The sequence below is a fragment of the Cavia porcellus genome, unplaced genomic scaffold (assembly GCF_034190915.1).
Source record: "Cavia porcellus strain 051 isolate PalLab524CR breed Dunkin Hartley unplaced genomic scaffold, mCavPor4.1 scaffold_1, whole genome shotgun sequence".
Lineage (NCBI taxonomy): Eukaryota > Metazoa > Chordata > Mammalia > Rodentia > Caviidae > Cavia > Cavia porcellus.
In genome coordinates, this window is record NW_026947484.1 from 14,304,073 (window position 1) to 14,332,052 (window position 27,980).

General features: G+C 44.5%; 1 protein-coding gene across 4 annotated transcripts in view; it reads left to right on the plus strand.

Moving 5' to 3' along the window:
- LOC100725007 (sterol 26-hydroxylase, mitochondrial) overlaps positions 1-27,980 on the plus strand; it is a 52,644-nt gene that overhangs the window by 15,498 nt on the left and 9,166 nt on the right. For 2 of the 4 annotated variants that reach the window (XR_010046396.1, XR_010046403.1), the window contains exons 2-8: positions 21,067-21,257; positions 24,303-24,502; positions 24,621-24,818; positions 24,929-25,101; positions 25,863-26,029; positions 26,190-26,271; positions 26,357-26,569. Coding sequence is in view for 2 of the 4 variants with exons in the window: in XM_003464035.5 (XP_003464083.1) it covers positions 21,067-21,257; positions 24,303-24,502; positions 24,621-24,818; positions 24,929-25,101; positions 25,863-26,029; positions 26,190-26,271; positions 26,357-26,569; positions 26,703-26,822 (1,344 nt within the window). In the remaining 2 variants the exon portion in view is untranslated. Of the gene's footprint in view, positions 1-21,066; positions 21,258-24,302; positions 24,503-24,620; positions 24,819-24,928; positions 25,102-25,862; positions 26,030-26,189; positions 26,272-26,356; positions 26,570-26,702; positions 27,059-27,980 lie in introns of those variants that run through there. The other 2 variants (XM_013146189.3, XM_003464035.5) reach the window with 2 other exon arrangements.

Genomic DNA, 27,980 nt, shown 5'->3' on the forward strand with positions numbered 1-27,980 from the left:
TTTGTGGTTAGAAAACATTAGAATGACTGCTGGGCATAGCAGTGCATACCTGTAATTCCAGCACTTGGAAGGTTGAGGCAGGAGGATTGTTGCAAGTTCGAGACCAGCCTGGGCTACAAAGGGAGCCCAAGGCCAGCCCGAACTGCATATTGAGACCCTGTCTCAAAAAGATGAAAGAAAGGGCCAGGGGTTTAGCTTAGTGGCACAAGCGCCTGCCTGGCAGCTCAAAGTCATGAGTTTGATCCCCAGTACCAAAAAAAAAAAAAAAAAAAAAAAGACAAAAGAAAAGAAAAGAAAAGAAAAAGATTAGAATGACTTAAATGACCCATGGTAGGAGACTAATTAAATTATGGCATCTCCATAAGATAGAATTTTAGGCAACCATTAAAAAGGATATGGGTGGGAGCTGGGGGCTTAGCTCAGCAGCACAGTGCCTGCCCCGCAAGTGCGAGGTCCTGAGGTCAATTTCCAGTACCAAGTAAATAAATAAAGAAGTAAAAAGGATATGGGTGATTTGTTATACCAACATAAACTGCTTGATAAGAGTTGTAAATAAAGATACAGAACTATATAATGTGCCATCCTTTGTGGGTAGAGAAAGAGCATGAGGTGTAAATGCACATAGATATGTTTGTGCCTAAAAAGACTGGAGGGCTGGAGGTGCAGCTTAGGGGTAGAGTCCTTGCCTAATGTGCACAAGTTGGGGGTTCAATCCCCAGCGCTGAAATAAATAAATAAAATCACACAGTAAAATAAATGTATATGTGTGTGAGTCATCACCCACATGCATAGGGAAAACATACACAGGAGCCTGCTGACCATGAGGGCCTCTGTGCAGGGCAGGGTCTCAGGCTCTAGAGGCCAAAGTCAGTCAGGGAGGAGTCCTATCACTGCGTAACCTTCTGTACTTTGATTTAACATTATGCTTTTATCACCTTTTATGATTTTACCTCTTTTTTTTTTTTTTGTCTTTTTCGTTTTTATCGGTACCAGGGATTGAACTCACGACTGCCTGCTTGCAAGGCAGGCACTTATGCCATTGAGCTAAATCCCCAGCCCCACCTTTTATGATTTTAAAATGCAACAACAGAACATTGGAGCAGGAGATAAAAAGACAGACGACCAAATGCATCTTTCTCTGGCACAGTCTCGGGGATCTTAGGCTGTCCCTTCCCATTCTTACCCCATGGGCCTGGGTCCCTCCTTTTGATGGCTACCTGCATCCTCTTTCCAGCTCTGCATCTGTCGCTGATCACCCATTCCTGGGTGTTACGCCTCAGAGCTGGGTGTGGAGGTGGGCGGCACTGCCGGTTCCCGGCAGGCGTCGCAGGCAAAGCTTTGCCTTGGATTCCTCTTGCGTCCTCATCCACTTGCATGCCATTGTTTCTCTAAAATTAGAGGGAAATTCTTACCATCCAGCTCTGTAGTACATATCTTTTCTGTCTTTCTGCATAAAAGCTGATATTTTCCTGATTAGTGCAGTAATGGCTGTACACAAGCAGAGATATTTTTTCAGGGTGGGGGTAGCTCAATAGGACAGTGCTTGCCTAGCATGTGCAACCCCTGGATTCAATCCCCAGCACTGTGTAAAAAAAAAAAAAAAAAAAAAAAAAAAAAAAAAAAATCAAGGAATAAGCTATTAGAATGTGTATGTATAAAATCTTCAAAATATGTCTAATTTACATATCTATTCTGTATGTAAGATATAGTTTGTGTTGATAATTTGAAAATAAATAAATATTACAAAAATAGCTGAAGTGAATACGAGAAATAATATTTTTTAATTCAAAAGAGGTGAATACAAGCGTATTATGGCATTTGCTTGAATTTTCATCCTTAAAATATTCATAATTTTAAAAAATGCAAGTAGTTGGGCTCCTCCTGAGTCCCTGTGGTGCCAGGCCCTTGGTCTGATCTTGGAGGAGGTCACTGGAGACAGAGTTCAGAGCAAGGAGGAGCTGAGAATGCTGTTCATTCTTTTGTACTTCCTGTTACTTGGAGAATTGGATTCCACCCCCCTGGGTGAAGGGCTGGGGTGAACTCCTGGTGATATTCTGACAGCACCAGACACTGCTGTCCCCACTGCACTGCAGGACCTTTTCTGTCATCTGTCAGCTGAGAATGGCCCCCTGCCTGACACCGAAGTGGCTCCTGTTTTACCCACCGAATGGCTGCCGGCTTGCAGGGGTTGGTTCCTTGACTCTAGCAAAGCAGTGTGGCACTTTACCTCCTCCTCCTCTTCCTTCTTCTTTCTCTCTCTCTCTCTCTGTCCCCTTCTCCCCCTCTGTCTCCCTCTCTCTGAGGTTCTGAGGATGAACCCAAAGCCCCATGCATGCTAGGCAAGCTACTCTGCCACTGGGCCACATCCTCAGCCTGGAAACAGCTTTACTGAGTGATTATCACATACTGTGCAAGTCACTCCCTAACTCTTAAAAGGTTTGGAGTATATTTATAGTCCACAGACTTGTGAAATCATCATCCTGGAAGGAAACTCGGTGCACTTTAGTAGCCCCTTATTTCTTCATCTCTCCTAGCCTCTGGTGACCATTAAGCAACTTCCTGTCTGGATGGATTTGCCCATTATGATCACTGAATATGCGTGCCATCATTCAGTGTGTGGTGTTTTAGAACAGGCATCTTTCACATCACAGAATGCTTTCAAGGCCCACCCACACTGTTGCATGTATCAATCCCTCGTTCCTGAATAGTGCTCCACAGTAAGGTTATACAATCCAGTTGATATAGGGGAGTGAAACTCCCAACCTACTGTGTCCACGAGTTCATGTTCTCTAAAATTGAAGAATGAATTTTAGGAACAACAGAGGTTAATATATTATTGAGAAAAAGAAAGCTTCTGTCCAAGAGAGAGACAGAAGGGGTCCTGAGTGGGTTGCCAAAGACTCTGTCTTTTCCAGGGATTTTTATAGAGCAAAATCATGGGGTGAGACGGGTTCAAGGTGGGAGAAAACTGGGAACTCACACAAGGCAGTTTGGCATAAAGTAGGACATAACTATAATTAGCCAGTAAGATTAGTAGTTCAGGTAAAATTGACTAAATTGGGGACAAATGGGGAAGCAAGTCACATAGAAAGCAGGCATTCTTGTGTTCCTTTCCTAGGGGGTTGGAATGGTGACTCCTGGCTTCCTCAGGGTGATAGGGAGCTAATTAGAATATCAGTCCTTAGGGTGTGGATACATTTGTTTGATCCTTTGTCTTGAGGCCTGGCCCACAACAGGAGGTGTCTATCTCCCCAACAGTTGCAAGGTATCTGGGCTTTTGCACTGGCTCCTTTGAGGACCCAGCCCTGTCTCACTGCCTGTATTTCTAACTCAGCTGCCTGCAACACAGTGTGCATTCCTCCACTGATGGATGTTTGGATTATTCGTATTTTTTTTTCTCAGTTTCACTTTTTAAGTTTTCCAAATACACACAGGGCAGACCTGAATTTCTTAGAGTTTCCAATACTTTGACAATATGAAAGCTATATGGCCCTTCTCTACAGTATAGTTTATAATTGGACTGGGTGGTACATGCCCATAATCCCAGCATTCTGAAAGGCTGAGGCAGGAGGATTGCAGGAAGAGCCCAGCCGAGGCAACTTAGTAAGACACAGCGATCTCAAATAACACAGGGCTGGGAGTGTCGCTCAATGTGAATGTCTGGGATTCAGTCCCTAATATTACGCACACACATCATGTGAATGTATGGATGACATACATACTGCATAAAAGTCTATCTCTTCCTGCTGATTCCTAGTCTGTGACTCCTGTCTTTGGAGGAGGTGGATTAGTGCTGTCTGGACACCATACCTATTGATAGAACTGTGGGGGACCTGCGGCGGCTGAAAAGATAAGAAGTATGAAATGTAAATGACCTTTATTTTGAGAATATGGGGAGAGACACCCCCAATCCCCTGGGGTGCGGCATCTCCCCCCGGGGGTCAGCGATCTTTCCGTGGAACATGTGGAGTGGAGGCATACATGTAGCTTAGGTTGGGGGTGGAGCCTGAGGGGCATTAGTGATGCACAGGTAGCCCATTGGTATTCTTTTGGCACCATGGGTAAATTCCTAGGGGTGGGGAAGACAGGAGCTCCTTGGTTCCTCCTGAGGCTTTACCAGCTACAGTGTCCTGTCTGTGCCAAAACTCTTTCACCTATAATTCTGTTAACAGTGGCCAAGGCTGCTCTGAGTAATCTACCCTTAACATAGGCTAACTGCCTTGCACCTTTGGGATTACATAGTATAATTCCTTCTTTTTAATCTGACCAGAAAATAAATACTAAGGTCACAAACGCAAGCCAAGCCAAGGCAAAGTTCTGACACATTTGACCAATGAAGATAAAAGACACTTCAATTTATTATACACAGTGAAAGAAAAAAGGGTAAACCAAAGACACTAGCTCCCTAAGAACCTCATCCTCCCTACCCCAAAAGATTACGCCCAGGCTGGGCCCAGCACTTTGGGAGACCAAGGCACAAGTTTGAGTCTTGCCTGGGCAATTTAGCAAGACCTGCCTCAAAATAAAAAATAAAAAAGATGTGAAGGCACACATCTGTAATCCCAGCACTCTAGGAGACTGAGGCAGGAAAGTTATAAATCAGAGTGCGGCCTGGGCAATTTAGTGGTTTAGCAAGATCCTATTTCAAAATAAAAACAGTTGCACAGCATCTTCCTGGCAAGCACAAGGTCCTGAGTTTGATTCCCTGTACCAGGGTTGGGGATTTAGCTCAGCAGCATAAGCGCCTTCCTTGCAACCACGTGGTCGTGAGTTTGAACCCCAGTACCGATTTAAAAAAAAAAAAAAAAAAAAAAAAGAGTAAAGAGTAGTGAGTCCCAGTACCAAAACCAAAATAAATAAATAAATCAACGGGCTGGGGACAGTTAAATGCAAAGACCCCAAGTTCAATCCCTAGTACTAAAAATGTTAACACCCAGACATGGGGACAGATGGCTGGACTGTGAGTGTGGGTGTCCTGGGTGCTGAGAAGCCTCTTCCAGACCTCAGCTAAGGGATGTTATAACCTGCATTTCTCTTCTGAGGGAGGCAACGCCAAAAGCTTTCTGTCTCTCTGGAACCCAGGAGGGAGGCAGTGATACACTATCTCATACCAGCCTCCGGTGAGATAAGGAGGTATAGAGGAGGTGACTTCCCAGTGGCTCCTTCTGGGCTTCCCCTCTGTCAGATGCAGGATGACCACAGTGTTCTGCCAGAATTCACAGGCCAGGGTTCACAGACTTTGCATGGATGAGCACTTTCAAGGTTGGCAGTCTGAGCCTCTCCTCCACCCGCTGGCTGATCTAATTAACTCCTCACTGGGGTTCTGTTTGTTGGTGACAACACTGGACAAGTGTGTGCACAGCTGTGACTCTGCAGGCTGCTCAGGCATGGCAGCGTGTTTGGAGCATGACTAGAGCTGTGATCGAGCGCATCTGTCTCCCTCCTGAGCTGGCTAACAACCTTGGAGCAACTTGTAACAAACAGACCACAGGCCAACAGTGCTGGGATGAGACCAAGGCAGAAGTGAATCTTTTTTTTCTTTTTTCTTTTTTTGGTCACTGTTAGAGATTGAACCTTGAGCCTCATGCATGCTAGGCAAACATTCTATCATTGAGTTACAACCCTGAGTTGGAAAATTAATTTTGTTCTGTGATCTTTTTAAAAATCTTGTTATTTGTTTTGTTCTGTTTTGTTTTACGGAGACAGGATCTTTCTGTGTAGTTCAGGCTGCCCTTGAACTCACTATGTAGCCCAGGCTGCCCTTGAATTTGCGGTGATGCTCCTGCCTCAGCCTCCTGAGTGCTGGGATTACAGGTGTGTGCCATCACACCCAGCTGTCCTGTCATTTTTTGTGGAAGCTGATCCTTTCTATGTGAGTGGTTATTGAGAAGTTTCCATGAGTTCTTAGATTCATCTGCCTCCGTAGCCCGTGGTCAAGTTGACAGTAGTGACAATAGCCTGGGTTAGGTGTCCTGGGGACAGCAGCTGAAAGGGGGATCAAGGGTCCCTTCCTCCAGCCCTGCTCCCTGGGGTTGGCCCTGACAAGCAGTCGTTGCCTTTCTTGCACACCAAGGTATCAGCTGGACAGCCCCAGTTACCCCTTCAGCTCTCTCCTTGGTGCCTCTGAGTCTCACCCACAAGTGCACCCTGGTTTGTCCCCGGGCCCCTTTCTCGCTTGCCTTCTGTTGTCCTAGACCATCTCCCAGCCCTTGACAGGTGGACCACGTGAGCCTCCCCCTAGAAGTTCATGGTCATTATCATCACAAACATGAATGCCTAAGATTAGCAAGTCCAGGTGGTGGCAAAAGGAGCCCTCATTCAGAGCCATTCACCTTCTGACTGTTACTTAGCAAATGCCAGTAGCTTGACTAGGTGTGGCCAGAAAAATAGAACGAAAGAAGCTAATTAGTGCATGTGCTTTGGGTCTTTCAGCCAATCAGGGCCTCCTCCCACCTCTCTAATCTCTAAAAATTATGCTACATGTGAGGTCTCCTTTGGCAAATTGCCACATTCAAAGTCCAAATTACCTTTTTTTTTTTTCAGTGTTTTTTGCCTGAATCCAGGCAAGGCTTGAACTCATGGCAATCCTCCTGTCTCAGCCTTCTGAGAGCTGTCACTACAGGTGTGTGCCACCATACTTGACCCGAATTAACTTGGTTGTCCAGTTAATGTTAAATTTATCCTTTAAGAGACCAAGCTGGGCATGGTGGCCCATGCCTGTAATCCCAACAGTTGGTATGCTGAGGCAGGAGGATCACTGTGAGTGTTGAGACCAGCCTGAGCTACATAGTGAGTTGAAGGTCAGCCTGAACTACATAGCAAGACCTGTCTCGAAAACCCCAGAGAGGAGAGGAACTCTTCTACCTTTCGGTGGCACCTGTTTCCTGGGAATGACATGGGGCGTGAAAGATCCAGCCAGTGGCTCAGTAACTTCATGCTGCTGTGCTCCAGGTGGTGCGGCAGCTGCATCCTTTTGGGGAATCCAAACATGTGGTACAGTTCACCTAAGGGCCTTAATAATCGCCCCATCTGCTACGTGGATGGAGATGGCACTGGTGCTGCTCCTGCAGTGTGCGCTGTGGTCCCTGCCTAGCGCTGTTCTTGGGAGGAGTGCAGGGGACCTAATAATTTGTCAGAACAGTCAGAGTCCAGTGTCTCTCACTGTGTGCCTGGAAATTGCTGCTGCCAGTGTCCTGTGTGGCTTTAAGTCTGGGTGTTTTGCCAGGCCCCGTTGGTCTTGTGAGCTGGGCTGTCCAGGCTTTGTTTGGGGGTTTGGCTTCCATATGAGTTACAGGGTGTTTTCAGGGCTGCACCACAGAGCGATGGTCCGATTGGCTTCTGATCCCATGAAGACTGATCCTCAGGAGACCTCTTCCATGGGCTTCCTCTTGGAGTCACAATGGTGACAGGGATCTTGTGTGATCTGATGTCACTGAGTTCATATCTGAAGAGGCGGAGCTCTGCTCATCCACTCGTCCACAGTTGGTCACCAGGTCACACTGCCTGGGAGAGTGAAAATGAACTTTTTGATGGCTCTTTCCTAAGGCTGGTGCCATAGCTCTGCACCACACTCTCTTCCATGCAGATTTTCAGCAGTTTTCCTTGGCACTGACAGAAAACAGCAAGGTAGTACCCTCTTCCCAGAGGCCTGGACCTAGCTGACCCCTCCATGAATCAGGCTGGGGAATCACTGAGAGCTTCAGTGTCCTGAAGGAACCTGGAAACCCCAGGTCAGCGCTGACCACTTACTGCTCAGTTTACTTTTTTTTTTTTTTTTTTTTTGTCTTTTTCATTTTTATCGGTACCGGGGATCAAACTCATGACCGCCTGCTTGCGAGGCAGATGCTTATGCCACTGAGCTAAATCCCCAGGCCCTGCTCAGTTTACTTTCTTCTTTTCATTTTTTGATAGGGTCTTGCTGTAGTTGATGCTGGTCTTGAACTCATTATGTGGCCCAGGCTGGTCTCCATCTTGCAGCAGTCCTCCTGCCCAGTCTCCCAAGTGCTGGGATTACAGGAAAACGCCCCCATGCCTGGCTGTTTACGTCTTTCTTAGCTGTACCAATTTCACTTGATAAGGGGGGGCCTTTTCTATAAATAAATATAGTAGTGTATATTTTTTAAACTTTTTAATTTTATTACTACGTGTTCGCCATTCATAATGATCACATTCACTATGAGGAGTCGGTATAGGTACAGATCTTAATCCTTTCTACAGGCCCTTCCTCCCTTCCCTCCCCCTAACTGTAATATATACATCTATGACAGTAGTCTCTAGTTATCCGTGGGGAGTTTGTGTCAAGACCCCCAATGGATGCCTGACACCATAGATTATATGGAATTTTATATATAGATGTATGTGCATAATCCATGATGAAGCTTAGTTTATAAATTAGTCATAGTAAGATATGAACAGCAATAGTTGTAATAAAACAATGATTATAGCAATATCCTATAATAAAAAGTATGAGAATGTGAACTGTATCTGGAGTTTTCCATTTAGTATTTTCAGATCATGGCTGAGCATGACTGAAACCATGGAAATTGGATAAGGAGGACATGGTGTCTTGGTTACTTTCTTATTGTTGAGACGCAATACCTGATACCTACATCCACCTCTAAAGAGGAAAGGTTTATTTTGGTCTGCAGAGGTTTCAGTTCCTAGGTAGCTGGCTTCATGGCAGGGCAGCATGGTAGAGCAGACGCAATTCATGGTGTGGCAGACAGGAAGCAGAAAGAGCTCAGGGAGAAAGGAGAGAGAGAACCTTCCAGGTGACACTCTCAGTGACCCACCTCCTCTGGCTAGGCTTTGCCTCTGGCATCACATTGAACTGTAAATTCATCAGGCTTGTTCCACTGATGAGTACCCCACACCCATGACCCAGTCATCTCCCAAAGCGCCACCTCTAAGTCCTTGGTGAGACATTTAGGTATAAACCAGAATATAGATATTTAGTATATAGGGGTAGTGGTGTTGGCATTTCTGCCTAGCCCATGGTGAGAGCATGAGGTTAACTCTTTAACCTCATCAGTCTGTCCACGTCTACCAGGTGCCTCTCAGAAGGGGCATTCTGGGTGGTGATGGCCGTACCCCAGAGGCCCCAGCCTGTGGCATCGCTAGCCACTGAGACCTGGAGCAGTAAAACTGCAAGGACGGTCCATGCACACCACTGCCACTGACAGTTCCCTTAAGCACCATGCTCTACAGTACCGGGGATCGAACTCACGACAGCCTGCTTGCAAGGCAGGTGCTTATGCCACTGAGCTAAATCTCCAGCCCCTGATCTACTAGTTCTTTAATGGAGGCAGTGCCCTTCCTGGCACGCGGTAGCACTTTGCCTCATGACTATGCTGAGGGAACTGGGTAGGTTCCTGCTGGTCTGTTTGACCCCCACTACTGCTGGTAACATTTCTCCATTGGAACAATCAGGAGAAGTATTCAGTGTACTTAACATGTCTGTTCCCACAAGACATTATATTGGATCTAAGAGGCTCACTAGCTGTGGTCGTTGATCATTATGTGTCTGCTTTGCTAGAGCCAGTTTGTTGTTGTTTTTTGTGGTCGTTGATCATTATGTGTCTGCTTTGCTAGAGCCAGTTTGTTGTTTTTTGTCAAACACCAGTCTAAATTCTGCTGTGAAGTGTGATTTTGTTTGGTTTGTTTGTTAGGCAGTGCTGGGATTTGAACTCAGAGCCTTGCCCTGTGAAGATGTTGGGTTATTAGACTTTGAGGAAAGCACTTTACCTTTCATAACGAGTGGGCCTCATGCAAACAGTTGAGAACCTCTCACATAAGCCTGAATCCCTGGAAGAAGATGGAATCTGCCACCGGAACGCCTTCAGACCCAACACAGGTTGCTTTTGAAATTTCCAGCCAGGCACCATGCCCTGAAAATGATAGACTTGCCAACCTCCCCAGTTGTGTGAGCTACTGACTTAGCCAGATCCTATTTTAAAATAAAAAATTAAAAAAGGAAAGCCAGTGGGGTGGTGCATGCCTGTAATCCCAGCACTTGGGAGGCTGGGGCATGAGGATTGTTGTGAGTTTGAGACCAGCCTGGGTTACATAGTAAGCTCAAGGCCAGCCTGAACCACACAGTGAGATCCTGTCTCAAAAAGACAAAAAAAATAAAAAAATAAAAAAAAATAAAAAAATAATCTCCAGTACCACAAACAACAACCACAAAACATAGAACAATACAAGAATTCTACTATTTCTATTCCTCTCGAGAAGCTTAACTTCTGTACTCATACTAGTTCTGCACTGGCAAATCATCCAAATCCAGTTAAAGTAAACCTATGCCTGTGGACATTTCTAGGCAGCACACTGCCTTGTGCCCCAGGACCTGAAAGGTCAAAAAGGGTTTGACAACCTTGGATTCCAGTAAGTCCTCAATGCTGGCTGGGACTGTAGTCCAGGGGTAGCGTGTCTGCATCTGCCTAGTGTGTGTAAGGCTCTGGGTTCAGTCTCAGTACCACAAAGAAATAAAATAAAATAAAAATAAATAAATAAAGAAAGAAAGACAACAAAGAAAAGGAGGAAAAAGCCCCTAACCCACCATGACTGACATAGGAGGCAAGGCCGGGGTTCTCTTTGGAAGGAGAGACTTGTGCCCCCTGGCTTGGGTAAGATCTGCACATAGAGGCGTAGAGGTGAGTTGGATAGGGGCTGGGGATTTAGCTCAGTGGCATAAGCTCCTGCCTCGTAAGCCCACAGTCATGAGTTCAATCCCTGGTACCAACAAAACAAAACAAAACAGATGGGTTGGATCAACACCGGCCCCCACAGCACAGACCTGACACAAAGGCACTGGGTTCTTTTTGTGTCCTTCTGGTTATCCACAGTGAATGCCAAAGCTAAGTGGGCATTCTTCCTGTTACAACCTGTAGATGGGGGAATTTCCCTCAGGGGCAAACCTTCTGTCTCTTCTTTGGGGAGAGCAGATACTAGCCAGGGCTGTGCGCATAAAGTCCCTGAAACCTAATTCCCAAGGTGACAATATTTGGGATAGACCCTGAGCAGAAAATCTGTCCTGGACCTCATTCTAGGCTTGTAGGTGGCTGTGTTCCTATTCCCACATGTGTCCACTTCCAAATGTCACTGTCTATGAGGGTACCAGGACATTAAGTGAGGACCCACCTCGGTGACAGTATTTTTACATTTTAACTTTAACATTTTAACTCTCTCTTACAGGTCCTATCTGCAAAAGAGACTGCATTCTGAAACACTAGAGGTTAGGACTCCAGCATAGGCATTTGCCAGTAAGGGATACCTCACTTCAGACTGTGACACTCTTGTTAACCTGAAGGGCACCTGTCAGGCTCTGTATTTCCCAGAGCTATCTCTGGGGTATGAGAGAAGAAATGTTTTTTCTTATAAATCCAGGCACGTTACAGTTCCCTCAAGCTGAATTGTAATTTTCCATCTTGTCATTTTGGGGCGCATACTGGGAGATGAGAACTCTTCTGGGCTGACTCCTGGCGTGAAGAACCACCCCAGCTAGCCTTGCTCTGTCCCCTGTACATTTCCTCTGGTCTCCTGTCATTCGTTAAAGTGTTCATGGCCATAGTCTACAGCGGACCAAGTGCATCACTGAGAATCTGTTGGTGGTGACCAGGGAGTATTGGAGTATTTATCTCTGGTCACAGCCACGGGTCTCAGTGAGGCAGTGTCACCTTCCTGGTGACACAGAAGAGCGAGCAAACACAGAATGCTTCTCCTGGTTTTGCAGAACCTGCTCCCTTTAACTCTAGACAATGACAGGGCTCATCAGAGCTCTCAAGGGGCAGGGGCAAGGATCCTGTCTCCTTCTGATCACTGAAAACATCAGAGCCATTTTTGCCACTTCCAGCCTCTTCCTGTTCCCTACCTTGCTGGTTGGCTTCTCAATCCTTCTTGATCCTTGCCATCTTTTTCCCCAGGGGATACTGTGACTTTATTAGCTTTGAGGAACAGGGAGTCAGAAACCACACACATGCTCAGGAGCAGGCTGGGCAGCTCCCCTGGTGGCATGGCCCTGTTGTCAGGCACAACTTCTGCCTGAAGAGCGCACTGTTTTTTTGGAGCTGCTAATAGGCAGCAGGCTTCTTTGGCTGCCAGAGATTCTGTATTGTGACTCCAGTGTTGTTTGGAGAAAACTGGCCTGGCAAGCAGGCTGAGTCTCTCAGGCCTTCAGCTTGCCAGCCAAACTAAGCTTGCTCTGAGAGACGTTTTCCTAATGCTTGCACACATCTGCACCTCTTCATAGCAGGGCTCGTACCGTAGGTCTCTCACTCAGAGAATCACTTCTCCTTTCGTTCTTGCTTCTTTGTTCGCCCAGAAACAGGCCAAAGGGCTGTAACACAGGCCCGGAGGGGTGCTGAACCAGAAGCTCAGGGAATCCTGCCCTGGTCAGTGCCAGGGAGGGGTGGCGCTGTGGAAACAACGCTGCTTTTGAGCCCAGCTTTGTCATCGCTTTCTGTTTCAAGTGGCTCTAGGCTCGAGTCACCAGACACACTTTAGCATCCTGAGGCACCGGTCATGCATCTGGTTTCAGTGCCCTCCCAGAGCAGTCACATTTTTAAATTCTTTTTGGTGGGGATGCGACCCAGGGCCCTGAGTGTGCTGGATAACCGAGCTGCACCCTGAGAGCCTTCGTTCTTTCTCTTTGTTGCTCTCGAGACGATCTTAACCCAGCCGTGACCATGGACCTGGGTTCTAAATGTGTTTCCTCTAGAATAACCAATGAGTTGCTTTGCTGACATGTTCATTTATTTATTGTCCTCTTATTAAAAACCTAGGCTAAGGTATCAAGAAATGACATATTCTGTGATCCCTTGGTCCCTCTCTCTGATCATTATTTGCTATTTACTATTTATTCACTATTTACTTACCATATGGCCTTTTCTATTGCTTTCTCATTACAGAGCTTTGACTGATTCTTTGCAGCAGGTTGGGGCCTCTCTGTCTTCTCTGTCTCTGTCTCTGTCTCTGTCTCTGTCTCTCTCTCTCTCCCCTTCCCTGCTGCTTTGCTCTGCTGCCGAGCTCCCCTACCACGATGCTCTGCCTAGAAACCACGGACCCAAGTGACCAAGTGAGTCAAAATACATAAATATGTCCTCTTTTATGTTGTTTATCTCAGGGATTGGTCACAGCCGCAGAAAGTTGGCCAGCACATCTTATTTACCTAATTTTTTTTCTTTTGTGGTTCATGTATTTTGTTATCAAGACTGAAGATTTCATTACCAAATCCAAGGTTGTAAAGTTTTACCTCTGTTTTATTGAAGAGTTTTATAGTTTTAGCTCTCACATGTAGGTTGTCAGTCTATTTAGAATTAGTTTTGTTTAAAAAATTTAGTTTTTTCGGGGCTGGGGATTTAGTTCAGCGGCATAAGCACTTGCCTTGCAAGCAGACAGTCGTGAGTTTAGTCCCCGGTACCGATTAAAAGGAAAAAGACAAAAAAAAAATTAATTTTTATATGTGGAGTGAGATAGAAATTCAACTTCGTTCTTTTGCATTTGGTTATAGAACTGCATCAACATCTCTTGCTGAAGAGGCTTTTCTTTCCTCATCGAATGGTCTTGGCACTTTTGTTTAAAGTCAATTAATTGACAAGAGATGTTTGAGTTTATTTCTGGATTCTCCATTGTATTCCATTGGTCTGTATATCTCTACTTATACTGGTACCACACTGAATTACTGTACCTTTGTAGTAAATTTTTAAATCTGAGTGTGTATGTTTCAACTTCATTTTCTTTTTGTTGTTGTTGTTGTTGTTGTTGTTTGTCTTTTTTCTTTTTTTTGGTACTGGGGATCGAACTCACGACTGTCTGCTTGCAAGGCAGGCACTTATGACACTGAGCTAAAATCTCCAGCCCCCAACTTCATTTTCTTTTTCAATACTGTTTTGGTACTCTAGGTCTCATGCTGTTCTATATGAATCTGAGGACCATTTTTTCCATTTCTGCAGAAAGGTCATTGCAATTTTGATGAGAATTACACTGCATCTATGGATGCCTCTGGAGAGTACTGCTAGAGTATGTTAGTATTAAAGTCTCCTGGCTTATGAACGTGGGGTGCCTTTCCATTTATTTAGCTCTTTAATTTCTCTTATAATTTTCAACGTACAGGTGTTTCAGCTCTTAGGTTGAATTTGTTCCTAAGTATTTTATTCATTCAAAGGTGGTTGTTAAAGTTGTCAGAATTAAAATGCAGTCACTTTTGTCAAGTTCTAACCAAAATAAATAGATAAATAAAGGCAAGAAATTATGATGGCAGGGATCTCCTGTATGAATGCCTGATAGTAAAAACTAGTCACAAAAGACTGCTGGATTCGTATTGTACAGAAGCAACCAGAATCCTACCCCAAAAGTATTGGTTGAGGACATTTGCCCAACAGCTATCTATTTAATTTTGGACCAATGGTCCCTTCTCAGTGATCCTTGTAGCCATGGGATATTATTTCAAAAACATGTAACCTTGTGTAATCCTACTCATTTCACATCTAAATGCTTCTTGTTTTGTTTTCTTTGAATATGTCCACAGTTTATCCTTGTAGTAAAATTACATGTGTTTCCATTGTAATGTTCTGCTCCTCTCAAACAAATGTTATTCTTTGGAGAATCTCTGATTCTTGTTTAGGCTGACACTGCTAGGACTTTCATAACAAAATACCATAGAATGGATGGCTTAAAGGACAAAAATCCATTTTTTTTTTTTTGCAGGGAATGTAGCCTTGGGTTCAATCCCCAGCGCGTGCGCACACACACACACACACACACACACACACACACACACACACACAGAGGATAATTTTAAAACGAAAGAAAAGGAAAAGAAAGATAAAAACAAAAGGAAGGAGCAAGCACTCTGTTGTCTCCTATCATGAGGACATTAGTCTTCTTGGGCCAGCATCCCTCCCTTTGTGATCTCATTTAACCTTAGTTACTCTTAAGAGGCCCCATCTCCTCCAGATGCAGCCGAGCTTGAGGGTAAACTCATAACATAAATTGCACGGGCATAAACATTCTGTGTATTATCTGTCCTGTCTCCCAACTGGTAAGTTTTCCCTTGCCTTGGGCTCTGAATAGTTAAAAAAAGAAAGGCAAACATTCCGTGTATAGCAGAAGCTTGTTCTTCCAGGCTTTTACAGCCAATTCCCACTCTACAAGCGCCATTGCTACCAGTTTCCTGTGTATTCTCCCCCGCTTCCTGTTTGTCTCTGTATCTGCCTCTCCCCTAGTCTTTGTTTGTTTGTTTTGAGACAGGGTCTTGTTGTGTAGCCCAGGCTGGCCTCAAGCGCACAGAAATCCTCCTGCCTCAGCCTCCCAAGTGCTGGGATTACAGGAGTGTGCCATCATGTCTTGCTTTCTCCTATTTGTATTGACTGCAACTTGTTTTTTTCTACTTGACTCACTGATAGCTGATAAATATTAACTGAATGTCTGTAGTGTGCCTAGCAATCTGTCAAGCAGTATGAGAATTCACAGAGAAGTGTGATATGGTTCCTGTCTTCAAAGATTTTCAATCTACTTGAAGACACAAAATGTCCACAAAATAATTAGGAAATCAGCGGGATGTGGTGGTGCATGCCTACAATCACAGCACTTGGGAGGCTGAGGCAAGGGGATTGCCCTAAATTTGAGGATGATTGTCATGAGTTCAAGGCCCCCCTGGGCTGCATAGTGAGTTTAAATCAGGCTGAATTACATAGCAAGACCTGTCCCCCCGAAACAAAAAAAAGAAGGAAAAAATGAAAGAAAGGAAGGAAGAAAAAAGTAAATAAATTTAAATAAGTAAATAAATTTGGGAGCCCAGGTCATGCTGCAGGAGGCAGCCTCCAAGGCTAGGTCTTCTCTGCTGAGATTTCTACTACAGTAGTCCTAGCCCCTCAAATGGTAAAGGAGGCCTAGGACAGGAGCTGAATATAAATGTTGAATGAACTCAGCACGCTTCTCTTTGGAGTCTCACCAGGTGAGGGCCGGTTCTCTCATTCATCCTGGAAGATGATCGCTATTCTGGCCAGGGGCTCTTGGGTGCCCTGGGAGAAGACAGGGCCTGAGTTTCTCACTGCTTGGGTCTCTCAGCAGGTACTCTGCAGTGTTTCTAAAACGGCTTCTTACTAAGCAGAGTCCTGTTGAGTTCCACCAACTAAGAAGGAATCATGGGTTGAACGCAGGAAGAAATGTCCCAGAGACCTCTACTCTAAGCCGGAAAATGCTCTCAGAGGCTCTGGGTTCCAGGAAAGAAACCAGTACCCGAGTGCGTAGTTATTTTTCTCATCTTTGAAAATACAACATTTTAATTTTGATTCCAAGATCATGGTAGAAATTAGAAAAACAAATCACAGTATAAAGAGGAAAGTGAACTTATCTGTAAATGCTCCCATCATTGTTGACATTTTTATAAAAATGTTTCATGTAATTTTACTTGCTCTTAGAAGGACAAGAACCAAACTTTCAGATAAATATTTCTTCAAAAAGAGAGATTATTTTACAAAAAGATTTATCTCAAATTAAGAGACATATATGAAGAGGCGGGGCTGGTTGTGGTGTTTCTCCGTATGGAGCAGCCCTCCACTCCCTGGGGTACTTTGCTAATGTCTAGACACATTTTTTATTTCCTCAGCTTAGAGATCACTGCTAGAAGAGGCCAGGCATGCTGTTAAACAGCTTGCATTGTACAGCACGGACTCCTGAGCACAGAACGAACCAACCCCAAATGCAAATGCAGCGAGACACTAGGGTACTGCATAGTTACGGTGGTTTTAAAATAGCATGGAGGGCTGGGGATTTAGCTCAGCGGCATAAGCGCTTGCCTTGCAAGCGCACTCAGTCATAAGTTCGATCCCGGTACCAAAATAAATAAATAAATAAATAAATAAATAAATAAAATAGCATGGAATTTTAAGGGGCCTACATTTGTTTCCAGATAAAAGGACATAGTTGGTTTATGAAATGGTTCCAATTATTAAAGTTAGGGATCAGTGGAGTAAGTGTTTAAAACCATGGTGTCCAGCCAGGTAGTTCGAATTTGAACCCTGACTCGGCCACTTACCTGTAAAGTGACCTTGGTCAACTGATCCCCAGTTTCTGAGTCTTCAATTTGTGGTAATATTAAAATTAACTTAACTAACTCTAAGAAGGGATAAATGAGGTGATATAAGTAAAGATCTTGGAACAGCATATGATTTTTGGTCAGCTCTATGAAAATATGGGTCATCTTTGTTGTTAATTTTTTACACTGAATTAGAAACACAAATTAAGCCTATTTTGGGGATAAGCCTCCCAAGAGATTAAATAAGCGAAAAGACCTGTATATAATTTTTTTTAAAAAATGGAAAGTTTTATATTGAAAACTAAAAAAAGACTCTAAAAATGACTCTTGGAGAGCATATCAGAAAATGGAAGGATATCCCTTGCTATTGGAAATGAAGAGCCAATATAGTGAAAATGGCCATACTTCCAAAACTGATATGCAGACTTAATGTAATTCTAATCAAAATTCCAACAACGTATCTCTCAGAATTAGAAAAATGATCTTAAAATTCACTTAGAACCAGAAGAGACGTAGAATAGCAAAAACAGTCATGAGCAATAGAGACAAAGCAGAGAGCATCACAATCCCCAGCTTGAAATTATACTACAAAGCTTCTGTGATAGAAACAACATGGTACTCACAAAACAAACAAATAGACCTGTGGATCAGTGGAGCCAATTAGAAGACGCAGAAACAATTCCAAACACATTTAGTCACTTTATTTTTAAGAAAGGAGCCAAAGTCCTTCACTGAAAGAAATATAGCCTCTTTATTAAACAGTACTGGAAAACTGGCTTTGCACATGTCAAAGATTAAAACTAAACCCATGGCTTTCACCCTGCACCAAATTAAAATTGAAATGGATCAGAGATCAGAATATTAAAACAGAAACACTAAATCTGCTGCAAGATAGAATAGCTAGGACTCTTGAAGACATGGATGTAGGCTCAATCTAAAAATGGGCATCTGGGATGAGTACACACTTCTCAGCTGAAGAAATACAAACAGCAAATCAATATATGAAAAAATGTTCAACATCACTGGTCATTCAAGAGATGAAATTAAAACAACACTGAGATTCCACCTCACTCCAGAAAGAATGGCTATTATCAAGAAGTCAGCTAATAACAAATGCTTTCAGGGTTTTGGGGGAAAAGGAACATTTTTCCACTGTTGGTGGGAGTGTAGACCTCTGGGGGAAGTAGTGTGGAGAGTCTTCAAAAAGCTGAGACTAGAGGTTTCATTTGACCTAGTTATTCCAATTCTTGATATCTTCCTGAAAAAATTAAAAGCATCATTCTAGAGCAATATATGCACACCTATGTTTATAGCAGCACAATTTGTAATCTTGGAAGCAGCCCAAATGCTCATTGGCTGATGAATGGAAAAGATGTGGGGTTTTTTTGTTTTCTTTTGTTTTTTGTTTATATACAACCAAGTTCTGCTCTGCCATAAAGGATAGACTTGAGACATTTCTAGCTAAATGTATGCACCATGAGATCAAACTCCAAGTGAAATAAATTGGACACCCATGAATAAATACTGCATTGTTTCTCTGGTGTGCGAACCAGGAAGTGTAAATAAAAACTAAAATGTATAGCAGATACTGTGAAATAGGAAGAAAATATTCAAATAGAAGGAGAATGGGGCGGGAATGGAAGGGAAAAGGAAGAAAGGGAAGAGAAAAAATGGGAAAAAAAAAAGAAAAAGTGGAACCAAAGCTTTTGTAAGTAAGAAAAAGAAGGGTTGAAAAAAGGGTAGGACAATGGGGAAAAAAAGAATCAATATATCACGTACAGATGCAAATTTCCTATGATGAGTGCTACCATTATGTGTATTAAAATGTGCCGTAAATAGTTAAATAATCATTGTACAACAGAGATGCTTCATAAATAATTGTTAGTTTATATAATAATATTAATTGCTTTTAAGGCCTTATGTAATTTTTGTGGGAAAAGAGAGCTATTGATTAATTAAATTTTATAAATCAGAAACAAATTAAAATGAAAACTTTCAGAAAAGTAAATAAAACTCATCCATAGGAAAATGAATCTGGCCAGGGGCCTCTCACTGTCTAGGCAGAGTATAAATAAAGTCAGCAGTTCACCAAGTCTTCCTGCCTTTGGGCAGTGGTGGGTGAGTGTCCTAGAAAACATTATTTTTTTTTTTCTCTTTAGATTTACAAATTTGAATAATGCATTCACAACTGTTCAAAATTCAAAATAATATAGTGTGCTACGTATTATGTGGTTTTATTCCCAGTGCTGTGCCCTCCTCCCTGTGGGAAGTCACTTTAGCAGTTTTTTGTGTATCCATCCAGTATTTCCCTACAAAGCCAAACATTCTTATTTAACCCCTCTCCCTTGGACAAAAGGTGTTATACTTCTTACATAATAGTCAGTTTTGGTGTCTTGCCATCTTACTATGCATTAGTATACATATTACTATCAGGGGCTTCTTCATCCCTTTTTAAAAGCTGATAATAGTGTTCTATCACGTGGCTGCCCCATACTCTGTAAATCTGTTAGTGATCTCTATAAATACTAACAAGTTGTGCCCCAAGGAGGGGTGTATCGTTTTAGGACACCCCCACCCCAGTTGTGCATGCATCTGTGTATTTTCCTGAAGAGAAACAGGCCTATGCTCTACAGTTTACAGACAATCAGCTCCTCAAAGGCAGGTGCTACTGAGAGGCCGAAGTGGAAGTAGTTATCTATTATATCATCCAAGGATTTGCACTTTAAGGAAACAGGGTTGGGGGTTTGTCAAGACTGTCTTTAGGCAATGAGCAGACTCAGTCAGTGGAGATTCTGGGCAATGGAGCGATCTATTGGAACAAATGTGTTGCTGTGGTCCCAAAAGAATCCTTTTAATTAATTTATTTTTTTTGAGATAGGGTCGTCAACTTAGTTCAGGCTGGCCTTGAACTCTTGGCAGTTCTCCTGTCTCAGCCTCTGGAGTGCTGGAATTACAGACATACACCACCACACCCAGCTGAGAATCCCATTTTTCAGGCCAGTAGTGAGATCCATTATGACTGGGTTTTTCTGCACTCTAAATTGGGTGATGTTTTGTTTGATAATCTGAATAACAGCTCTCCTTTCTGTAACTTTAGTGTCTTTTTAACAGAATTTTAATATTAACAAATCATGCCCGAAGGCCTAATTTGTGCACTGGAGCAGACAATGACCCTCTTAAAATCCCTTTGGTAACATTTATGAAAGAAAAAGTACCTCAGAAACCACTTTATTTTCTTTCAGTCATGGGTAACCAGTAAATTTTCTTGCAGATCTGTGTAAGTTTCACCCTCTCAATAACAAAATGTATTTATTGTGTCTCTCACTTTCAACTATAAATCCATGATAGAGTATCAATTTCAGATATAATGAATGCCAGTTACCAAGCACTTAAGACATTGTAAGACACGGTTTTTTTTTGTATTGGAGATGGGCTCCAGGGCCTTGTGCTCACCAGCTATTGAGCTACATCCTCAGCCCTTAAGAGAAAATATTTGAGAATTACATAACCCAATCAACACCTTTTTTTGGTTTGTTTTCTAAAAGAAAAATATGTACCACATGGCCTAGTTCATATTTGGACTCTGCCTTTATCATCTGCTTCCTTTTTTTCTCCCTTGGAACTTCTCACCATGTTTCACTTTTCTGGTTGATTGCATAAGACATTTATCTTTATCTCCACTCAGTTACAAGCTGTGGTAGATTTAAACGATAAGAAGAAGCCATGAGCTTTGTAGCTCGCGTCAGCGGAGGGCTGTGTTTCCCTAATGTGCTGGGTCCCGGCATCCACCTCCACATACCCTGTTCTCCCACATAGCCTCCCAGCACCTCGGTTGTGCCAGATACTTAGCTGGCTCAATATTTTTGCCCTTTGTGTGGTCATTTTTCCAGTGCCTGCCTCCCGCACAATGCACTTTTGCCCAGTCCACTTGCTCTGGTGTAGCCATCAGATCCCTGCTTTTACTCCATCCCCTCTCCCAGAAATGCCCACCAAGCTGGCTGCAGTTATTCAACCCTGGTTGAACCCCACAGATGCGGAACAAGGCCAAGTACGGTCCGATGTGGCTCTCCAACAGCGGCCCTCGCCTCCTAGTGAACCTGGCCAGTGCCCCACTCTTGGAGCAAGTGATGCGGCAGGATGACAAGTACCCCACAAGGGACTCCATGGAGTTGTGGAAGGCACACCGCGATTATCAGAGCCTGGCATACGGACCCTTCACCACGTGAGCAGGGGCCTGAGGGACTGGAACAGGGCCCCAGGGGACAGGTCAAGGGAGAGGAGGAACAGGGCACCAGTAGGGTAAAGGGTAGAGTAGGATCTCCCCGTTCCTTCTGAGCCCAGTACTCAGCCTTAGAAAGCAGTCCTTGGGGTGGGCTGGAGTGCAAGGACCACTCATTGGTTTTTCTACTAATACATTTACTTGTGTAAGTGCTCGACTCACTTAGGACAAGTGAATGGCTTTCCTTTTCTTGGCTTTATGTTTCTGATCTGTACAATAAAAAATCTGGCCTCACTAGAGTGTTTTCAAGGTTTCCTTACAGGCTTTTCAGATCCATTTTTCTATATTATGTTGAAGAGTTGTGAATTTACAATTTTTTTTTTTTTTTTTTTTTTTTTTTTTTGTCTTTTTGAGACAGGGTCTCACTATGCAGTTCAGGCTGGCCTTGAGCTCACTTTGCAGCCCAGGCTGGTCTTGAGCTCGCAAGGTTCCTCCCACCTCAGCCTCCCGAGTGCTGGGATTACAGGCGTGAGCCACCATGCCCGGCGTGAATTTACAATTGAGAAAGTGTTATTACCATATTAGCTGGGAGGACTCATTTAATTAAAAGATATTTTCAAAATTATGTGTTATGCATGCATTGTGGATTGTAAATGTCAGGGACATTTGCCACACATGGAGATTGATGTAGATTTCAGTTATGCTTTAAAAAGTTAAGGTTATTTTGGCAGTGGCAAACACAGAATGGATTGACTATGTTACCTGCTCCTATGCAAAGTGAAGTAAAGGGTGGCACTCACGATAAATCAGGCCTTAGGCCACTGATTGTAAGTGGATATATCTCTATTTGGTTTCTCAACAATAAAATGGACTTGTTGATCATGATCAGCTTGACAACCAGGTTTCAGTCACTTCTCAGGGACACAAGTGGATCCTCGTGTAGAAGTCACCTGTACAGTCATGAAAACAACTGCTTCTTCCTGACACGCCAGGCAGCAAGTCTCTGTACCTTTATGACTGCCTTTCGTTACTGAATGAAGAAACTGAGGCCCAGAGAGGTTTTACACTACATGTCAGAGGTGACACAAATAGCTGGCGATGCAGTACGTCTCGCTAGTTCTAGAACTCAAGGCCTTATGACCTTGACACTTTGGGAAAGACAAAGAACTAGTCAAAGGATGCTTTTCATGTGTCTCTCATGTCCATGTATTAATTCTCCCATTGCATGTTTTTCTTGGTTCCTTAGAGGGATAGGGTCAAAACTAAAACAATTCCAGTGCCCATATTTAAAACTCTGAGACTAGAACATAAAACATCTATTCTTTAAATCGCTTTAACTTGATACCTGGACCCTGAGGGCAAGGTGTGGGTTTCATGTTTTTATCAGGCCAGGCCACCTCTAACTTAGCAACACAGATATAGAGTAAGAGCTGAATATTATAAAGATTCCTTTGTGATCTATTTATATGTTTATGTTGACTTCAAGCCAGTATTCTAAATATATTACATCACTTGTGTGCATTTAATAGCTATTTTGTAGCTGTGTATGGTGGTATATGCTTGAAGTCCCAGCATTTTTATTATATAGTTAGACCCTGTCTCAAAACATAAAACACAAAACACTTCGGCTTTTCTAGTTTTATTTAATATGTGTATTTCTGGAATCTCTCTTTATGAGTGTTGTTTTCCCAAGAAATAGCCTAAGAACTCCAGAAACGCTTTCCTCTGTGCTCTGTAAGTCTCATTGCAGTTGTGCTGGGGACTTTTACTGCTGGAACAGCTCCTACACCCCCAAGTTCCAGTAAACAGGTCTATTTTGATTATTATTTCTTCTTCAGCAACACTTTCAGTTAATCTTTCTGTAGACTTCCCAAAACAATAAGCTCCTGACTGTGGAGACAGGAATTGAGTGTTGTTCTTTTTAGCCAAGGATTTAGCTCAGTGGTGGAAACGCCTACCTGGCAAACATGAGGTCATGAGTTTGATCCTGGTATCAAAATAAATAAATAATAACTTTTTAAAATAATTGTTTTTCCCTTTTTAAAACTTCATTAAAATTCAGCAGTAAAATACTTATCATAAAAAAGTCAGCAGTAAAACCCTAAATCTCTCCTGCACTCCCACGCCACCTTCCTAAGCTACCGGTGCTACAGTATGATACGGATTCTTCCCTGCTTTCCTAGAAACATGCAGACGTTTGTGGAGTATTTGCTTTCTCCTTAAAATTGAGCCACATTTCATTTACCACTTTCCAACTAGATTTTTAAAAATGGATGTGTAGGGGCTGGGGATTTAGCTCAGCGGCATAAGCGCCTGCCTTGCAAGCAGGCAGTCGTGAGTTCGATCCCTGGTACCGATAAAAAGGAAAAAGACTAAAAAAAAAAAAAAAAAATGGATGTGTACCCAACTTGATTAGGAGAGTACTAGGTTTGGGGGCAGTTTAGGGTAGGGCCCCCATGGCAAGCATGTTCCCACGTCTTTGAGCAACCTTGCCCAACCATCTACTGCCTGGATGTGGCACAGGACTTTGTGGCCTCAGCCCTTGACCCACTGAGCTAAGCAGAACATGAAGACTCAAAACCCGAGGAACTTGAAAACCCTGATTTTCTCTCCTCCCAGAGAAAGTGGAATGCCAGAGCTTCCTCTCCGTTTCACATGTGGAAAAGTCCAGAGTTGTATAATTCTAAGATATTCATAGTTTACGTTTATTAAGAATTCACCATTTGCCAGGCACTGATCTATGCATCCTGATAACCTAAACAAGCCCACGGAGACAGGCATTCTGGAATTCAGTTACCTGTCTCAGGTCGCTCAGCCAGTGGTCAGCAGATGTGTGATTTGGTTCTAGATGCCCACTTTACTCACTTCTGCTGTGGTGTGGTGAGAGTCCGAGCTTTTATAGTTCTGAGGTTCTAGTATTTAAAGCTTGGTGATTGTATAGTTCCAAATGCTGGCTGGATGAGTTTTCTCAACTCTTTGGGGACCTCAGGGTGGGATGAGACCATTGGATTGAAGCTAATGCTAGTGGTGCCCATCCACGTCCCACAGGGAAGGACACCAGTGGCACCAGTTACGCCATGCTTTGAATCAGCGGATGCTGAAGCCAGCAGAGGCTGCGCTCTATACAGATGCTTTAAATGAGGTGATTGATGACTTCATTACTCGACTGAACCAGATTCGAGCAGAGAGTGCTTCGGGGGATCAGGTGTCAGACATGGCTCACCTCTTCTACCATTTCGCCTTGGAAGGTACCTGGGAGAGGGACCGGGAGCAGGAATGGGTTGGGATAGGCTCTGCTTCCTCTCCACATGTCCCCTGAATTCTGGGTCCTCTGGCCTTGCTCCTGACGGCCTCTGTACTTCCTAGCTATTTGCTACATCCTGTTCGAGAAGCGGATTGGTTGCCTGGAAACCTCCATCCCTGAGGACACTGTGAACTTCATCAGATCTGTTGGGCTCATGTTCCAGAACTCAGTCTATGCCACCTTCCTCCCCAAGTGGACCCGTCCCCTGCTGCCCTTCTGGAAGCGATATCTGGATGGTTGGGACACCATCTTCTTCTTTGGTAAGAAGTCCGGAGGGGACAGGGAAGGAAATTAGGGCTGGCTCCCAGGGCTGGCTTCTTCCAGTGTCTCCTGGGATCTTATCCTCTCCTGTTCTCTGTTGCTCCTGCAGGGAAAAAGTTGATTGATGAGAAATTCAAGGAGGTGGAGGCCCAACTACAGACAGCAGGACCAGATGGGGTCCAGATATCCGGCTACCTGCACTTCCTGCTGACCAGTGGACAGCTCAGTCCTCGTGAGGCCTTGGGCAGCCTGCCTGAGCTGCTCTTGGCTGGTGTGGACACGGTGTGTGAGCAGGCCAGCAAGGAGACCGAGGACTTCCAGCTCATATCTGAACCAATTTCCTGTGATACCCTGCCTAGGCCTGACCTTTATCATTCCATATTGTTTCATCTCTTTACGTAACTGGATGCAACGCTAAAGGGAAGACAAAAGGTCACTCGGCCCAGCTGAAGCCAGTGTACTGCAGATCAAACCCAGGGTCTTTACACTGAGCTACACTCTCAGCCTTTTTAATTTGCCTTATTTTGAGACAAGATCTTGCTTAGTTACTAAGCTGCCCGGCCGGGGCTAGAACTTACGATCCTTCTACTCCAACCTCCCTGAATACTATGATTATGAGCATTTGACACTATGACCTGTTAAGGCTGGTCCTCTAGTGTAAAGAGGATCCCAGCATCACCTCCTGGGCCCCTTGCTTTTGCATATCTGGGGAATTTCATTAATATCAATTCCAGCTTCCTCTTACCACAATTGAAGTGGAAAGTTGGAAGCTTGCTCATGAACACCTCCTGTCTCTAGGGTGTCCTCTTCCAGCCCTTTTGCCATGTGGAGCTTCTCTTTGTTGCTGTCTCTTCTGTCCTCATCTTGCTGTAGGTTCATGTTTAGCACGAATGTTGTCATGAACCTGTGTCTCTTTTTGTGCCATTCTTGTGGCTAATTAAACTCTCCCTAATTCTGCATGCACCCACTCACGTACCTTCCTATCACCTAGCTGGCCTCTTCTAGAAATCCCCCTTCACTTTATCTTCCATCCTCCCTCCTAGACATCCAACACGTTGGCATGGGCCCTGTACCACCTTTCAAAGAACCCTGAGATCCAGGAAGCCTTGCACAAGGAAGTGATGGATGTTACAGGCCCAGGGAAGGTGCCCCAACACAAGGACTTCACCCACATGCCCCTGCTCAAAGCCGCGATTAAGGAGACCCTGCGGTAAGATGTGATTCCTAGAGCACAGAGTCTGTGTGTGGGTCAGGAACGGAAGATAGGGCTGCTGGTGGGCTTTGGCTAAGGACAGGGTGACGGGCAAGGGGTAGGGGCACCAGAGGGGTAAGGGAGAAAGACAGACCCTACACTTTTCTTTTCCCTGCAGCCTCTACCCTGTGGTCCCCACAAACTCACGAATCATCACGGATAAGGAAGTTAAAATCGATGGCTATGTTTTCCCCAAGAATGTGAGTGAGGCCAGAGAGCCCGAGTGCCCAGCAGGGCCTGCAGGCTCACGCCAATGGGTTCATGATACCTCTTCTTGCTCTGTAGACCCAGTTTGTGTTTTGCCACTATGTGGTGTCCCGAGACCCCACTACCTTTCCCGATCCTGAAAGCTTCCGGCCTCACCGCTGGCTGAGGAAGAACAAGGCAGGTGTTCCTGGAGTCCAACACCCATTTGGCTCTGTGCCCTTTGGCTATGGGGTCCGGAGCTGCCTGGGCCGCAGGATTGCGGAGCTCGAGATGCAGCTGCTGCTGGTGAGGGTGAGTGGGAGAGGGAGAGAGGCAAAGGGGTTGGTGGGGAGGAGAGGCAGGAGGTTCAGGGTAGCAGGATGGAGAGGGGGACAGTGGGTGGAGAACAAGCCCCCACGGCCCCTGTGTGCTTTGTCCCTGCCAGCTGATGCAGCATTACAGGGTGGTCCTGGCACCTGAGACTGGGGAGCTGAAGCCTGTAGGCCGCATAGTCCTGGTTCCCAGTAAGAAGGTGGGCCTGCGTTTCCTGCCGTGGCAGTGCTGAGCTGGGCCCCTGCTTTCCTGGCTCTTGTCCCAGAGTCCCCAGCCCTAGCTTGGCAGTTGCTGGTCCTTGATGCAACTCAGGTGAGGAAGAAAGGAAGACTGAACAGGCTGGAGGCGCTCAGTGCCCTTCCCACAGCGCCTGAGGTTTTGACACATTTATGATTTGAATAGCAGAAAAAGCCACTCCTGTCACCTTGCTGTTCTTGGTATGACACAAAGTAAAAGATCTACTAATTATGGGAGTCTTTGTTGTTTTTTTCTTTCTTTTCTCTTTCTTTCTTTCTTTCTTTCTTTCTTTCTTTCTTTCTTTTCTCTTTCTTTCTTTCTTTCTTTCTTTCTTTCTTTCTTTCTTTCTTTCTTTCTTTCTTTCTTTCTGGTACCAGGGATCAAACTCATGACCTCATGCTTGCAGGCAAGCACTTGTGCCACTGAGCTCAGTCCCCAGCCTCTTCACTGTGTGTTTCACCACCCACATCTGAATCATTTTCTGTGTTTGGGGAGCACCCTCTCTGCACCTAGAAAGGATGGGAGCCCTGCTGCTTTCTTCCTTAGAACCTGAGAGCACCACCTTCTTCCCTAGACCTCACTCAGAGGCCTTGGCCTCCTGTGGTTGGGGCAGCAGCAGTGACCCTGGCACCGTGAGTGGCACTGGACCACCCTTGCTGCCACCATGTGATGTACACCTCCAGTCCTAGCTACATAGCAGGGTGCATCAGGAGGATCTTCTGAGCCCAGGAGTTTGGGACCAGCCTAGGCAACACAGCAAGACTCCCTTTCAAAAATAATAAAATAAAACAAGCCTCCTTCTTTTCCTGAAGAAGGATATGGGTTGCCACAAAGTTTGCTGGGGGAGCTCTGGGTAGGGCTGGGGTGGCTTCTAGTAGACAGTGACATGCTTAAAGATCTACTCACCCTGTCAGGCACAATCCAGAAAGTGGAAAATCTACCACTACAACAGTGGGCTCTGGAGCAACTGGGTATCACCTGAGTTTAAAAAAAACTGTGGCCCATCTCACCTCTCAGTGATCCGGTGTGGACCAGACCTCTGTGACTGGGAGTGTGAGTGCTGCACCCGTCCTAGGGTGGGTGGCCCGCATACAATGTGAGGGAGGAAAAGAGGCTTGCTCTTCCCTTTTTTCTCTCACTGCTTTTGCTGTCT